Source organism: Anoplophora glabripennis, unplaced genomic scaffold (genome assembly GCF_000390285.2).
Source record: "Anoplophora glabripennis isolate ALB-LARVAE unplaced genomic scaffold, Agla_2.0 scaffold23, whole genome shotgun sequence".
Classification (NCBI taxonomy): domain Eukaryota; kingdom Metazoa; phylum Arthropoda; class Insecta; order Coleoptera; family Cerambycidae; genus Anoplophora; species Anoplophora glabripennis.
Window position 1 is genome coordinate 347263 of NW_019416624.1, and position 17119 is coordinate 364381.

Sequence of the window (17119 nt, forward strand, 5' to 3'; positions counted from 1 at the left end):
TTATTCAAATTGTTTATAAGCGAAAAACGCACGGTTTTTTAATGCACAATTTGAGAATGTTAATGTCAAAAAAACGGTGATATTTTTTAATAGGTCGCTTAATTGCGTCTTTAAGATTACAATGACGCTTTCAGAATCATGTTTGGTTGAAAATTAACGCCTGTACAGAGGCTTAAAGTTCATAACTTTTGGAGCCTCCGTTATAAACAAATAGAATTGTGCGAAAACTATTGCACCTACAGCGCCCACTTTTGGCACACTTTTGAAGTATGACAAAACCCTCAACTTGTCATAGGTTTTATAAAATTTTAACTATAAATACGATAGTTATAAACAAATTTAAAAATGGGCACTTTTCTTGTTTTTTTGCAATAACTTTTTTGTTAATTAACCGTTTTAATTTAACAAGTCTCATTTTGTAGATATTTTTACTCCCTGTTTGGGAGTCACTTTTCGCTAAAATTGATGGTTTTCCTTGCAAAGTGAAAAAACTATTTTCCTAACTTATTTGTTTAAATAGAAAAGTTAGCTAGTAAAAGTTTTTGACTCACGAGATGAGAGATGTCTTGTATTATGTTCCTTTAGATAAGTTTACAATAATCTCACGGATAGGACTTTTTTCGAGTTTCTCTTTTATTTTTGCTAATTTTCCTGGTGTAATAATAGATATCTTAAAACGGATTTTGGACAACATCTTAGAAACTACAAATGATCGAAGACAGGTTTGCTATACATTATAAAGATAATGGCAAAAGATTTCACGTTCATGGTTTTCTTGAAAATGTTTATTAAGTTTTTAATAGCCCCACCATTTGGACATAAAACCAAACAGTTTCTGATAAAATTTACGTACAATTGCTAGATCTTAAATGAAGATAAAAAATGAAACAAAGTTTAAAGACCTAAGAATTTTGAACCTTATGTTTTTATTAATTTATCAACACTAATAAATTGTGTGTTTTTTACGTCTTTTATTTATAATCATTATTATATTAGAGCGTAATTAATCAGTGTCAGTGTAAATATCGAGTAAAATTGTCAAAATGCTCTATACTAAGTGAAAATATACTCATTACTTTAACTCAGTGGCTTCAGTCAATAAGTCACGCTAATTATTAACAGTGTAGCTTTGTCTCTAGACAACATACTACATTTTTTGCTTTACGCAAACGTTTTTGCACCGCCTAAATTAAACATTTACAGTATTACGTTACTCACATGATTGCTAAGCGGAGATTTAGACACAGTAGGGGGTAAACCCGTGGGTTGCAGCCCCCGCAATTGCTCAAGGAAAGGGAGGAACATGAGTCCTTGGGGACCCACCGCCCCACTGGCCGCATACTGCGCTGATATCTGACCCTGAATTTCTTGCAGCTTCTGCTGTTGCTGCAGGAGTTGCTCCTGTTGTCTTCTTTGTAGCTCGAGCTGTTGTTTGTGCGTGTCACTGACCAGCTGACTTGCGCTTGCAACCTGGAAGAACAATAAGAAGTTATTTTTTTCTATTGCATAGCTATTATTTAGTGTTTGACAAAAGTTTTACTTAGTGAGAAGGCACAGGCATGTACTTGTTGGTAATATAATATTTTAGAAAATTGTATCCAAATAGGTTATAGACGTCTAGAAAGAATGTCAAAGTGCTGCTTTTATTGAAGCACATAGTACCATATCCTAAAATGATAATAAACATTTTAATATGAAAATCAATTATGTGTTCCAAGTATGGTCACTACGTACAGAGTGAACAGTTTCTCAGACTTCTCAGGGCAGAGTACTTTTCGTAGTCTTCACTCCCAAAAAAAATTATAGACCTACTTTGTTAATTTTTATTGCTGTTTTTAAGATTTTTGTACTTCACTAAAAAAAATATATCTGTCCCTCATGTTTAAACATATGACTGTGTCATGACTGTATCATTGGTAATACTAAATAACCAGAAGCTTATAAAAGGACTTTTTTAACAATTTAACGTAAACACATTTTTGTCATAATTTTATTTTTGTAATTATTTATTGTGGCAACATTTTTTTCTATTATATTTCATATAGGTACTACCAGCATATCTGTGATGTACAAACCGAAGGTATATTTTTTTGTCATACGTAAAATTTACTTTAGAACTATAAAAATATAAATATACTTTACTTCCTATAGTCGATTGCTAATTTCTAGAATTTAAATATATGTTTGTATAGTTTTTGATTTGCCAAAAGACATTTAAGAATTATTGAAAATGTTGTAAAATTATGTAGGTACGTTTTTTTTATAGTATTTCATGTATTAGAAATATTGCGGATTTCTCATTTTATAACTTGCGCATTCGCCATTTTGTATAAATTGTATAAATATAATTGATAAATTGAAGCATATTTAAATTCATATAGTTATTAATATAAATTTTATACTTACACGTATATTACTTCAAGGATATCAATACATGCAAATATATCATTGTAAAATTATTGCTATGTGAAATTAAGGTCACTGCTTTTAATTTTATTCTATATTTCACTACTTTAAGAATATATAAATAAGGGATGAATAAAATTTTACTGTAAATACGATATTTAATGTTAATAATAATAGTACCTATCACAATTCAGCAGAAATTATTTATTTTTATTTGGGTATTTTATTTGGCAAATGAAAATAAGTCTGGTTTTACTCTTGTTTTTATCATTTGTCTCGAAATTTGTCTTGTTCAATACTGAACTGAACATTTTAGCAATATTATTTTTAACTTTTTCTAATATTTAGTAATATATAGATGGTGATTTTTGTAAGTACAATATCCTTTATATTTAAGAAAGAAATGGCAGATGCCCAGAATCTGAAGGTGTTATAACTTTCTTTGCATCATTAATTTTTTGGTGCCTTATCTGAGCTAGAAATATTTTATTCTGTTCTATTTTACTATTTGTTATAGTGTAGAGAGTTATTGTAGAGGTTAAACTTACAGTACTATGAATTACATTTAATTTGATTTTTACGCATTTTTTCGTAAAATATGTCTATAATCTTTACCATTTTACCATATTTAAATACTGAACTTAAAAATTTTCTTATAAAAAAATAAATTCGACTGTTGTAATAAATTGATTTATCAATATGAAATCTAAATCTACAGAAAACATAAACATGTATACCTGTTGTTGCTGTTGTTGTTGTGTTGTCAGTTCAAACATACCTTTTTTATTTTTAAATGAACAAAAAATTCACTCGCTGCCTATACAAATATTCCGTTGATTAGAACATCTCTACTTATTAAATGAATTGTCTTAATGGAAACAGATATACATAGATAATCCAATACTGGCATGCTTATACAGGGTGCCCTAAAGAAATAGCTTTTGTCTAATGATTTTTCGAAAACTTACTCTCTTGCTTGATATTTTGTGTCGATTAAAACAACACTAAAGAACAGTCTATGAATTAAAAATATATCAAAGTAGTATGCATGTCCTTTATGGAATGTTTCACTGTCTTCAAATTTATTGGTGGCATAAGTTCTAGCAATAATTCCCATTTTTCTAATGCTTTTTTTAGATTTTTACTCAAGTAAGCGTATCGGCTTATACTTCAATAGTGGTAATAAAAATTTTCAATTTTAAAAAATTATCTATGTCATCTTCAATATTAATATGTCGAAAAAGAAAAATATTAGAAAAAAGATGTTGCTTTTGACAAGTGAAGTGCGTGGTGATTAAAATTTTGCAGCTTATACCTAGGGCATCCTGTATTTTATCGCCAGAAAATATGTTTCACATATTATTACGCTGTTGTATGATGAATTAATTCCAAATGACGTATGTTGCATCTCTTTTTGCATAAATCTATTGAAAATGATAAACAAATATTCTAACACATGTTTTGAATAACGTTATATAAAATGGTACGTATCCCTTTTTATCTATAATTAGGAAAATATATTACATAATTACCATTTTTATTTTCTAGCTGTAGCAAAACTTGACAAGGTACCAGGTGTGTATTAAATAAAGAGAATATTTCAGTAAATAGGTTTGGTTATTTTCGGATATACACGGGCGAAGACAACGCAACAATATATAAAAATAATAAATCGGAGTTAAGCCGTGAGTGACTGATGACTCACTTTTGTCAGTGTTGAAATATGAATGCACGCCAATCATACACAAAAATATGTTCTAACAAATGAGATCCACTCCTGACTCGGGTAGTTAACAATGAAAAACCGTCTGTATCTAAAAGCGAATAAGTGTCATAATAGTTTTGTTTAGAAGTTATACATTTAGGAATTGTCCATCTGTTACATTCTCCATAATCTTTTTTTCAAAATATTCGCAGGTTGCCAAGCCGCCTACGGCTCCTAAATATATGTCGGCACGAGTCCAATTTTATCCTCCATTCACTGCAGTTTTAATACTTAACTGCATACCTCTTACTTTCTCGTATAGGATGGTGTAGGCATTCCGAGCGAATATAATTTCCAACTAAATATTACACTTACACTGTAGCTTTGCCTTGCGTGTGTTTTACGGATATTGGTGGGTAATCCATACCTTAAAAATGTATTAGGTTACACAATCCCCCCTAACTTAAAATTGTGCTTTCTAACGTTATTTGGCTTGATTTCATGACAATTTTTTCTTTAAAGGACCCCACAAGGTATTATGAAAATGTGGGCTCTGTCAAATGGACTGAAATTGTGGCAAGTTGTTGGTTTTGTGTTACTGTCTCCATAGTATTTGGGTCCGAAAATGAAGTATTTTCTACTTATAGCGGTCCGAGTTAGTTTTGTGATGATGACTGTAAAGTAGTATGAGTAGAATAATGCAATAAAATCAGTAACCTTTGTGAAACGTCTCTAGAAAAAATTAATCGGATAACCTAAAGCCGTGCAGGATCTTTCACTACTTGACTTTTTGGAGTTACTACACTGGGAAAAATGTAGGTATAATTTATATAAAGTTTTCATTGAGGTGACTGAAAAAAAAAAACTTTTTCTAGCAAATTTATCGATTTACTTGTAGTACTAATAGTAGGTACTTAATAAACAAAGTTAGTGCTTTGTTTATATTCATTGTATTTTTAGCAGTAGTGAATATTTACAAATAAAATCTATTTTTTTAATATCTCACAATTTTTTCAGTGTGCCAATTCATTAACTATAATTTTCCTCCTAATTGATACGTCATCATAAATTGGCCACATTATCAAGATGTTTGTAATTTGCTTACAATAATAATATTGTAACATTATGTCATTATTTTTCATACAAAGTGATGTTTTTCTTTATTTTCAATTTTTCCCAATCTCTAAAAACAATTAATATGTCAGTTCCTATTACATATTTGTCAATGTCAGGTGAACGAAATATGTAATGCAAAAAGGTAAATCACTGGAAGTTGGGATGAGTTTGTACCCCCGCATATGCCGTAAACAGTTATTTGTCTAAACGTTTCCAAAAATGCTACATTGTACTATGCCCCAAGAAATGTTATTTACAGTAAAAGTTTACTTAAGAAAGGTTTACTTCAGTCTTCTGATTTACTGTGAATTATGACACTGGATATCTTCAATATAATATTTAGTTCAGTATTATTTTCTTAATATTGTCCATCGTTTTAGTATTTTATATTTTGTAAAATCACCAATGTATTTTGAAAAATTTGTATTTATGTATTTATTATTATTTTCACAGTAATTTGTATACAAGTTCCAAGTATTTAGTAAAATCATATCATATAATAGTCTTGTTATTTTTAACTGAAAAATTACCAATATTTTTTGTTATGCATAGGTATTTCTAAAACTTTCGAAAAACGCTAAAGAAAAATGTTCAAAATGTTTACTCGTATGTCAGTTTTTATAAAATGATTCTTTTTGTGATTTATAGTAGAACTTTGAATTAATTATTTAAGAAACCGATATAAAATTAAGTATTTGTTTTATTAAAGTGTTATTAACGGAATTTTTGTTAGTTACAAGTTCCTGTCTATAACAAAACCTCTAATAATATACCCATTTTCTCGGTGTGGGATATTAAACAAAAATTAAGTTAATAAAATGATTTCTTTGTTTATTTTGGGGTTATTTAAAATTTATTTTTCTTAGTATCTTAAACACCTGATTAAATAAAATTGTATCTACAAATAAGTATGTAATTGTAGAAAATAATTTTTATTGTTAATCCCAATAGATCATATTTTTTAACTTTTGTTCTATTTTATATATTTCGAAAGACGTGAAATTTTAATTTTAGTAATACAAACCATTTTTATGACATGTTATAATTTTTGACTACATAGAATTAAAAAATAAACAAGAGGTCGTGAATACGTGAATACGTGAATGAATGAATTTGCTTAATCTTTAGCGCTAAAATTGAATTTTATTTGATTTCGAGTCAAATAAAAAATATATAATAATTCACATTCCACAAATATTTTTTTTGTTGGTCGCAATGCCACTGTTACACTCTGTATAAGTAGGTACTCAACAAATAAATAATAAAATAATTATAATAATTTAGGTAGTAATCGTAGAATATCTTTTCAGGGTATAATTTATATTTAAATGTTCAGGGAACACTTAACAAAGGCTGAAGTTAATGTCATTAAAGTTAGTTATATTTAACACATTGTCTCGAATTCCGCTTTTAAATATTAATTAATACAACATAACAATTAATTTTTACTATCCATTATTTTAGAGGAAATATTCTTCTTTGTCTTCCACAAACTATAAGTGGTATGTATTCATCTCATAACTTTTTACGAGGCGACAAAAGACTAGTAAAAAAATCATCAACAAGAATGAAAATCTCTAGCATACTATAAAAATTAATAATAGAACTAAAAGAACATTTATGGATTTTCCAAGAACCAGCCCACACATTATTAAAGCTGTACGGAGATTAAGTTAGCTATTCATTTTGTTTTACTATAAACGCATTCATTATGTAAAACGTCTCAGCATTAGGTGATACTCGTACATATTAACCATAAACACTTAAACGATCTAACATAACATCAAAGGCCGTTTTCTGAGCGAAACGCCACAAAAACTCATTCTACCATGTAGGTGTGACTGGGACGGAAAGGGGTCGCATTTGGAGAATTAAGAAAATAAACAACCCGACATAAAGTCGTCGGACCAGATAATAAGTATTCTCTCTTTAAAGATTATTTTCTCTGTATGTCTGTCTGTTCCACTATGATATGTATAGTACAATTGTGTCCTCAATTGTAATAATTGCTTCGAGAGGTATGGGTTTAGGACGATAAACAAAGACTCATTTTTTTGCCGACGTTTCGATTATATTTTCAGTCATTCTAGTTAAAACATTTGAAGATTAGATAGATCTTTGATGATTTCGTTATGTCATGCTTGTTCTTTTTTTGTTAGTACTATTTGGATAGACTAGTTGTCTATGGGTATTATTGGTGAGATATATGCAAAAGAATATATAGGCTTCAAAATAGTCACATCGTTAGTATCAACTTCTAGTTTTAGAATTATTTTAAATTTATTTATGTGATAATAATAATGTGATAGTAATTAATTTGTTTGTATCCATACATACCAGTTAATAAACTGTCACTGTCACTAAACCTAGTAGATATAAAATTATCCATAAAATCATAGAATATATGTTTTTTAATATAGATCGAAATACTAAAATTCTAAAACGAAAAGTAGGAAAACACTTTCTCAAGATGTACTGTATTCGATTTTTTAACTGTAAATATTTACTTTGTCTCATTAACGAAATTATTTAAATCGTTTAAACGGCCAAATGGAGACGGCTATGAAAAAACTTAAACTTGAAATATTACCGTCAGGTAAATTGTGATAGAAATATTTTTTCAATTATTTCAACAGGTCGTTAGTGGCTCTATATCTCAGTTAATAGAAAACTGTTATAGTAATTTTTTAGCAGAAATATTTTGCCGGATCTAATTTCTCATTATTGCACGTAATTCTACTGTAATATTTTACATAAATATTTAGAAATCAGTAACCGAGGCATTTTTAAATTGAATTTCAGCAGGTGAAAATACGGTCGGTTACAATATTTTAAGGCAGCGATTTTTTTAATAAACTTTTGGAAGATGAATTATATTGTCAGAGGTGTGTGCTTAGATATGTACACATTTCGTGTTCTTTGATAATAGGGATTATATGAGAGTAAGATAATATTTATAAGAACATCAAAGAAATAAAAAAAGTTGTTTGGATGTAACGTACCTACAACTGTTTGTATTCGGAGGAACTTTTTGATTTAAAACAAGTATGCATTGTGTAGTTTGTGATAATAAAGAAGTAGGTTGGCGCCTATTTATAGAACCGCGGGAAATACCCAATTTTAATGAATAATATCGTCCCAATTAGTACATATTAACATTAATGATATCTTAGGTATTATTTTCACGTTTTTATTAGTTTCTTTTTATAACCATAAATGTATGAGTCAAACCTAAATCATATTGAACATTATAAACTTTTGTCACGTTAATACAAATAAACGTTAATTAAAATAATAAACAAACATCAAAAACCAGCTACCGCACAAAGCTGTCGATTATGTATTGATTGACAAAACTAATATTTCTCCATTACCAGTCATTCATAACAAGACATGTTTGTTTTATTTGTACTCATAGGCATTTAGGTAACTTTAAGAAAATTATATATTTTGAAATCTCAATATAATTTAAACTTAAAAAAATTACTATATTATTATAGTTCTCCACTTTGTGCAGGCAACTGTCACAATTGTAATGATGTATAAAAATAATTTTCGTATAATTCAACAAAAAATGTATTAATATTATTGCAGTAAAGTTTAACAATATGGTGCTATTGCATTCTACAATTTATATATGCTTTGAATTTGTAGTAAAAAATAGTAAAACTAATTTTACCGCAATATTGTACCTATTTAAAATATTGAAATGCATCTGACTGGTATGTACAGTAAGAATTTTATGTTGCACCTGTGGCTATTACGCGATTAAATTCTGTTAAATGTTGTGCTTGGTATCCATCATGGTTGTGAATAATTATACAAAACAACTGCAATAAAGAAATTTGCGTAAAAATTGGAAGATATCAGTACTTTGTCAAAATTTCTTATTTATTCACACTTGATAGAATCAAAATACCTATGAGAGATGTATGAAGACATAAGAAGTTGCAATCATAAACGTTCAAAATTTTCGAAGAGGTATTTTTGAACCATGACCACCATTCTATCCGGGCGAAGAATCAAATCAAACCTATTATGCTTTATGTTTTTGGAGATGCTCTTTCATATAGCATCCAAAGCATTTGAAAAAATTATTTAGACCAAGGTACGGGCTTCCAAGTTGAAAATCATCGCAATTTTTTCCTATTTTCAATCTTCATACCGTGTTGTGAAGACTTTGTCGCTAAGGTATCTGCCTAAAATCAATGCGAACGGAAAATTGATCAAGTTGAAAATTTGAAAAATTCCAATTTTCTTTGACCAATTCTAAGACTTTTTGTCTCTTTAAATTTTTCTAGAAAACCCGCTGTTTTCCAGAAAAACCGTCGTAAAATCTAATGCCACTATTTTCAGGTTCAGCCGCCATATTGGTTTATCAAGTGAGAAAATCGATGGATCCTTTAAGTTGAGTGATTTTATGCATCGTTGCTAATGGTTTTAGGCATGTACCTTAGCGACAATGTCATCAAAACACAGTATAAACACTGAAAACAGGAAAAAAGTGCGATATTTTTCAATATGGACCCGTTTTCGTGATCTGAACAACTTTTTTATTTCAAATTCTGCACCATCTAAAAGAGCATCCCCAAAAATATAAAGTCTAGTAGGGTTGATGAGTTAACTGCACTCGATTACAGTTTGTGTTTTTTTTAAAGTGTACTGTTCCACCGATATTTATGTATATTGGTTTTGAAACTTTTATTAATACGTTAATTGTTTAATTAAAATTTTTGTGTGCAATAATTTTTTTTCAGTATCCCAAGACAATTTCTATAAAATTTGTAACAATTTGTAAAGTATTTTTAAAATTTTCAGTAGTAATGAGGTAGCAAAAGCTGCAATATACTTTTTATAGAAAATTTGTGTTCATAACAGAATAGAAGGTGCATTTATATTTAACACAATTGGAGAAAAGTTAAATACATCTTAAATACAATTTATTGGTTATGTGCGTCACTAACTGTAGTTATTTATATTTTGTAATTTTTAACATACATTTTTTTCTTGAAGCTATGTATGGGTCGTCTATCCGAATCACCCTACAAAAATGGATTATTTAGTTCCATACCTTTTTTCATCTTGAATTTAATCGATTAAGACACATTAACATCTTTATTCGCTGCCCGTAAAAAGTCAATTTCATGTTATCAATTGGGGTATCACGTGCAACTCCACTTTCCCCCATCAGTCCCGACAACGCCTGTTCTTGTTCTTAGCTGGCCGAGTAATTAACACACGCACCGGAAGTGATACATCATGTCGTAATAATGACCGACACCAGAATATCTGCCTGCCTATCCTCTTCTTGTTCTTCTTGTTCTTTGAGAATACTTGCCAACTCGTATCCCTTGTCTTCAGCGATCTCTCCGTCGTGCTAAATGTGGAAGATTTCCACTTTCATGTATTTTGCACGTAGATATAACGCCGAACGCATTCGTAAAATAGACGGGCGAAATTTTAACACTCGATGGCAATAATTAAGGGTCTTGAAGTTTAAAATAAAGAAAACGGAAAAACCAACATATTTCCTAAGTTTGTAAAATTCTCTTTCTACCAGAATAAGTTTTTTTTTCTTATTTTGTATCTTGTTTCTTGGTACATTTGTTTTTGAATGTTCATGCAATTATATTTGTTTTTCCCTTCCTATAAATGGTAAATTAAATATAAATTCTACGGCAGTTAATTATTATTTATGTACTCTTTCTATTTAAATACACCTACAAAAGAAAAAAGAAGCGGAAAGTATTTCTTGTTCTAGTTCGGTCCGGGAAAATAAACAATAATATACTATATACTTTTTTCGTGACATGACTACTTCATTTTCCTCTTGCTTGTCGTTTGTTTGACAATACCATATTATTATAATTTGATTAATGGAATGTATATGTGTGCCGGAGAAAAATTCCTTTTAGATGTTTGGATAGAAATGTTTGACTAAACCCTTCATTATTTTTAAATAAATCAACGTTTCGTACATACCAACGTGAAGTACGTTTTCCACAGTTAAATTAAGAATATGTGTTTTTTTCATTTAATAGACGTATTGTTTACATGAAAATAGATTGTATAACATTTTTTATAAGTTCATATTGTAAAGACAATACGCAACGTGAGAATAATACTTTATCCGCGTTTTTTAGCAAAATTGTTAATATTTGTATTGTATATTAGCTCCGACATTGAAAAAATCGATCATTTTGTTTATACAAAAATAGTTAACAAAGAAATGAGAAGTATAAAACTGTCTTTTTTAATTGCTAGCTTTTGTACTATTATTTTAATTTTAAATATATTAAGCTAATTCAAATTAAGTTTAAAACTGGTTCTAAAATATTTTATCTAATAAGTCATATAGGTATGCTCTTTGACAATAATATCTAGAAAGTAACACGATAGGCAAACTATCAATTATTAACTATTAATATTATAGGAAACAACTGCTCTGCGGTCTAAAGTCCCGTCCAACACTGAATTGCACATGCAATATGTAGTTTACTGCTAATTTATAATTTAATAGTCGTTATTTGAAGTTGCTTTTTAGGCCAAAACTTTAGCAAAATTTTAATATTTGATTTGCTTCATACTTTTTAAAATAATTGTTTATCAACATGTCTGCAATTAAAACAAGTCAGTACACTGTAAAAAAATATTTCACTCAAATTTCACTCAATTTTACTCAATAATATATCAATTTCTGTCCACATCCGATTGAGTGAAATTTTATTTTCACTGTGTTAGTACAACTGAGTGAAACTATTGCATCAGAAGTGAGTAAGTTTTATTCAAATCCGAGTTACTGCTAACTATTATTTGAGTGACTTTTGACTCTATTCTGACTATATAAAACCAATTTAGAGTTGACTTTTTCTCTAATATGATTTAAATTTAACTATTATTGAGTCATTTTTTACTCAAACTTGGTTTTTAATTAACTAAATATTGAGTGCAAAAATAAATCACTCATAAATGATATACAGAGTTGAAATTAATTAGACGCTATACAGCGTGTTCTGCAGATGATAAACTTTCAAATTAGGAGTGGAATCACTCAGTAATGACGACATTTTTATTCTGATTTAGGTACAAGTGGACCAAATACGAGTTTATGTGAAGAATTTATTTAAGAAGTACCTATATTTAAGTGAAACGTACTCAGTTTTAGTTTCAATATAATCACAAATGAGTAAGATGATCAAAATATCCAATATTGAGTGAAAATGTACTGAATAATTTCACTCAATGGATCTACTCCGAACCTTTATTGCTTTCACTCATAACGATTTTTTTACAGTGTAGTCAGTTATTTGTAGCGTGCTCCATATTTTCGTTTCTCCTTGTATTCTAGAGGATATCTGTTTGTTTGTTTTAAAATTGGAAACCGGTAGGTACTGGTTTCCATTTATAATTTACCTTAAGGGGGTATTTATATGATCAATTTTTTGTCCAACCTTTTAGAAGATCTAAGTAAGTCAGAAACAACATCTCTTCACTATACCAGTTATATAAGGTTTGTTCAGGATATAGGACAACTGACAAAGCATTCAAATTAAGGAAGAAAGTATATTTGTATGTTTATCTTATGTTTCCTGAATTTTGTACGCCTGTTGAACATACAGGTAATCAGATATGGTACTATACATATAATCACAACCCGTAGAGTGCTTTTAATAAAGTATCACAATTAATGAGTAATCACAATTATTGAGTCTCTTTACAAATTTGCTGGACAAATCAGGAGAGGTACATTTTCTGACGTTTACATGTTCTCAGTGATCTTTCAATGCGAAAAATTAAAGGAAGTTGCTCTAGTTTAGGGTTACGCTTCGTCACTTCCTGGATGGATCTACTTGTTCTATCATTGTCTTACTAAAAGTTCTCTTTCTTGTTTATAAAACGCCAGCCTTCAAGGCGATAAAAATAATAAAGAATACTAAAGAATGCTTCGTGAGAAACTATCTACTTTCGTTATCGTTTCCGCTGCTGAAAATTCTTTGTTTCAATCACCAATTACACGGCCCCACAAAAAAAAATGTCGGATCTGGTATACAGACCCTTGTATTTCCATGTATTTTTTCCGCTGAATCCGAAATCTGCCTTCAGATTTGGCCCAACGGGTCTGAGTTTTCGGGAAAATTCAAAACAGGTCAAAATTCATCACAAAAAACGTAATTTACGGTCGACGAAAGTAATAAAAAAACAAATTATTCTACCAGCTGACTAGACGTATGATTTTTCACTTGTTTAGTTCCAATTTATCATCATAGAGTCAGACAAGCTCGTCCAATTTCATTCAAAAACAGAAAATATATTAAAAACGCTATTTTCATGGCATAATTCGTGTTGCAGATTTTTGGATCCATCTTTTTATCCACCCACCCATTTATGAATTCATACACCTTTCTATCATCCACCTATACCACCTATGAAACCCACCCATCCACCCATCTATCCATCTACTTTTTGTACTGAGAGACTGAGAGATGAGATAACAGAAGATTGAGAATGCAATAAAACTTGTAGAATACTCTACTTTCTAAACAAAAGAAAACGATATCTACAAATCATTCTTATTTTCGTTGCTGTAACGTGTTCTTTTTTCTTCAAACGATATGTGCAAAGAGTTACGCTTTCGTTTAGTCTCTCTATTTTTCGTTTCTCTTTTTAACAACCAACAAAAATCGGCCATCATGTTTTCATCCCATCTTCCTTGATATAGCTGTTCTATAACCTTCATATTCTGATGAAATCGTTCGCCTTGTTCTTTGCTATAATCTCCAAGATTTTCAGAAAACCAATCCAGATGTGAATGATGGAAGTGCAACTTGTAGTTCATCAAACATCCCAGATCTTGGAAGTCTTTTATCATTTTTGATACATTTTCTTCGTATTTAGGACTCTTGTTGTTTCCTAAAAAAATTTTCGCCCTATACAGGTCGAAAATTTCCGAATACTTCTGAGGCGAAATTGAAAGAAGGTGTATTCGATGGACCTCAGATTTGGACATTGTTTAAGGATGCAGCATTCATCACTACAATGAGTAGCATTGATAAGAGTGCTTGGACTAGTTTCAAAGTTGTAGCGACAAATTTTTTAGGAAACAAGGAGAGTCCTAAATACGAAGAAATTGTATCAAAAATAATAAAAGACTTCCAAGATCTGGGATGTTTAATGAACTACAAGTTGCACTTCTTTCATTCACATCTGGATTGGTTTCCTGAAAATCTTGGATCTTGGCGAAGAGCAAGGCGAACGATTTCATCGGGATATGAAGGTTATAGAACAGCGATATCAAGGAAGATGGGATGAAAACATGATGGCCGATTTTTGTTGGTTGTTAAAAAGAGAAACGAAAAATAGAAGGACCAAACGAAAGCGTAAGCCTTTGCATAGATCCTTTGAAGAAAAGAGAACACGTTATAGCAACAAAAATAAGAATGATTTGTAGATATCGTTGTCTTTTGTTTAGAAAGTAGAGTATTCTACAAGTTTTATTGCATTCTCAATCTTCTAGGCTGTTATCTCATCTCTCAGTACAAAAAGTAGATGGATAGATGGGTGGATGGGTGGGTTTTATAGGTGGTACGGGTGGATGAATAAATATGCGTATTCATGCATGAACGACGGGATAGAAAGATAGTATGAATTCATAAATGGGTGGGTGGATAAAAAGATGGATCCAGAACTCTGCAACACGAATTATGCCATGAAAATGGCGTTTTTAATCTATTTTCTGTTTTTGAATGAATTTGGACCAGCTTGTCTGACTCTATGATGATACATTGGAATTAAAGGAGTGAAAAATCATACGTCTATTGATGTGGTAGAATAATTTGATTTTTTATAACTTTCGTCTATCGTTTTCTGCGAATTTCGTCCAATTTTTTGAAGTTTCCCGAAAACTCAGACCCGTTGGGCCAAATCTGAAGGTAAATTCGGATTCAGCCGAGAAAAATACATGGAAATACATGGGTCTGAATACCAGATCCGATATTTTTTATTTTTTTGTGGGGCTGTGTTATCATTTACGTCAAATCCTGGATTATGATTTTAGTTATACGACAGTTGTTAAAGAAAATATATGCCGGGGTAATGATTCAGAGTTGTAATCTTGATAAGTTGTATGCAGGCGTATGTTACAAAGTCCGAGAAGTACGAATTATATCAGACTACTTGATCTCATTGATCGTACATGACAGTTTCTTGTAATTATATGGGCATGCACTGCTATAATAATGCGGATTAAGATTTGCATTTCCACTTAAAATCGAGCTTCGTCGATTCCTCATCTGTATGTTAATATATCTTGTTGTTCAGCTCATTACCTTAGCGAAGGGTATCAGGTGTAATATAATTTATAATTAGGTGATTTGTCAATATCAGTTAATTATTTTATTGGGAACTTGACACTAGTTGCGTTTGTGTAGATACCATTGACATTTTCCCCACCATTTTTGAAATTAAATCAATGTGTATATACACAGGTGATTTTTTTTAATGTGACAAAAATAAAATTTATTATTAATAATAATTTGCGAAGGTTTGTTTCCTGCTCCTGCTCACGAATTATGTTTGTGGCTTTGCTAATGGCATGCTCTAGACCTTGTGAGCATCGCCGTGTGCGAAAAATTTCTGGTTTTTCTTGGCCTAACATGACTTTCTTGTCTTGCACACACAGTTCCATTCGTCCAAGTAATACTTTGTGTAAACTGCGAATCTTGCCTCAATCTACTACAGTCATTGACAAAAAATTGCAGTAGAAATTGGAAGTTCTTCTTGTAGCAGAAGTTGTAGGACTCCTCGACGGTGCTGTACTGGAAAGCACTGTTGTATGTAACTGTCACAATATCCTTGAGAAGTAAAAGTTGCAATTGTTACACTTTCGCATCACAATCTTAACACGTTCCAACTTTCTAGCTGTGTCATTGAATTAAGCTAATTAGAAAACAGATCGGATAGGTAAATCTATTAGTAAGTTACTTTTTTTTTTATTAATATGTACCACTAACTGTGCTTGCTAAACAAGATTATTGAAACTTAACTAAACGTATTATGTACACAACAGTAAAAACAATCAAGTAAACGCGTTGCTATGATAAGCGTACTTACTCTTTGTACACCGCCAATTTGCGAATAAAGACGGAAGTGTTCCGATGGTGTAAATCGTACTGGTGTTGTGCACGCATATGGTGTCGTTTGCGACTGTAGTCATTATGGAATATCATGGTAAAGACCCGTATTCTTTATAATTACTGTTCCTCACCCTTTTTATCTATTTTTTTATAAAAGAAAAAATATAACTTAGCATTATTTTTAATTTATCTTTCAAATCTGTCACTTTTCCTGATATTTGGAAAAAGTCAAAAATATGTCCCATTTTCAAAACAGGAGACAGAATGAACATTGAAAATTATAGACCGATAGTTATTCTATGTAACTTTGGAAAACTGTTCGAAATGGTTATTTATGATATTCTTTGCTTCCATTCAAAAGCGCATATATCTTATTCACAACATGGTTTTATTTCTGGAAGATCAACAACAACAAATCTTGTTACTATCACTAACTCCATAGCTAATACTTTGGATAAAAATGGGCAAACGGATGTTATATATACAGACTTATCGAAAGCCTTTGACAAACTTGATCATGGGCTATTGTTACATAAAGTATCAAACTTGGGATTAACAACAAATTTCCTTAGTTTTTTTAATTCTTATTTAAGCAATAGAATTCTTAATCTTCAATATCGGGGCTATAAATCAATTAACGTGTTGGCGACATCTGGAGTTCCGCAGGAGTCGGTACTTGGGCCTCTCTTATTTATTATATTTATAAATGATATATTTAAAGACATTCAGACACATACCCTCTTATATGCTGACGACATGA

At 30.4% G+C, this 17119-nt stretch overlaps 1 protein-coding gene across 1 annotated transcript in view; it reads right to left on the reverse strand.

The window, feature by feature from the left end:
* The window catches only part of LOC108903550 (transcription factor SOX-13), a 151735-nt gene that overhangs the window by 10162 nt on the left and 124454 nt on the right, over positions 1 to 17119 (reverse strand). The window contains exon 5 of the mRNA XM_018705772.1: positions 1219 to 1470. Coding sequence (XP_018561288.1) covers positions 1219 to 1470 — 252 coding nt within the window. The remainder of the gene's footprint in view (positions 1 to 1218; positions 1471 to 17119) is intronic.